This window comes from Bison bison, unplaced genomic scaffold (assembly GCF_000754665.1).
Source record: "Bison bison bison isolate TAMUID 2011002044 unplaced genomic scaffold, Bison_UMD1.0 scf7180017845508, whole genome shotgun sequence".
NCBI lineage: Eukaryota > Metazoa > Chordata > Mammalia > Artiodactyla > Bovidae > Bison > Bison bison.
In genome coordinates, this window is record NW_011476081.1 from 53,712 (window position 1) to 54,445 (window position 734).

The 734-nt window shown below is 57.6% G+C and overlaps 1 protein-coding gene across 1 annotated transcript in view; it reads right to left on the reverse strand.

Moving 5' to 3' along the window:
* Positions 1 to 734, reverse strand: part of ACOX3 (acyl-CoA oxidase 3, pristanoyl) — a 46,086-nt gene that overhangs the window by 6,623 nt on the left and 38,729 nt on the right. The window contains exon 14 of the mRNA XM_010835295.1: positions 684 to 734. This exon is cut by the window's right edge and continues 7 nt beyond it. Coding sequence (XP_010833597.1) covers positions 684 to 734 — 51 coding nt within the window. The remainder of the gene's footprint in view (positions 1 to 683) is intronic.

The window sequence follows — 734 nt, forward strand, 5'->3', positions numbered from 1 at the left end:
CACAGAGGGTGGGCTCCCTTCCCCGCACCCACCGCTCCCACCAGGGAGCCTTGTATACCTCAACTGGTAAAGAATCCACCTGCAGTGCAGGGGACGTGGGTTCGATCCCTGGGTTGGGAAGATCCCCTGGAGAAGGAAATGGCTACCCACTCCAGTATTCTGACCTGGAGAATTCCATGGACTGTACAGTCCATCGGGTTGCAAAGAGTCAGACATGACTGAGCGACTTAAAAAAAAATGGGGTGGGCAACACCAGCCCCAAGGAGGAAAATGTGGGTTCTTTGCAAGGGGAGGGGAAAATGTACTCCTCAGACAGCACAGACACACGCCTGGGGCATGAGCAGGTACCCAGGACAGCTCTAGTATTAACACGCCATGGGGATGCTTTGGGAAAACGTCTAAAAAATGCTCCTTAGAAGGATAATGAAGACAAAGTTTCAAAGAAACTCAGGTTTATCCTGTTTCCACCCATCTTCCAGGAATCAGCCCTTCATCACCTCCTCCAGGAAGCCCTCCTGGGTTGCCCGCCATGGCTCAGCCCTATGGGCACCACCCTGGCGCTGCTGTGCCCCTGGTGGTTCCCCCCCCTACCCATGGCCTCTGGGCTCATCTGCTCCCCGTGACGAGCGCTCAGTAAGCCGCGCGGAAGGAGCGCCCCACACGGCTCCGGGGCGGGGTCTCACCTCGGTAGAGCAGGGCGGTGTGCTGGCTCAGGGACCACAGGGCGTAGAGGG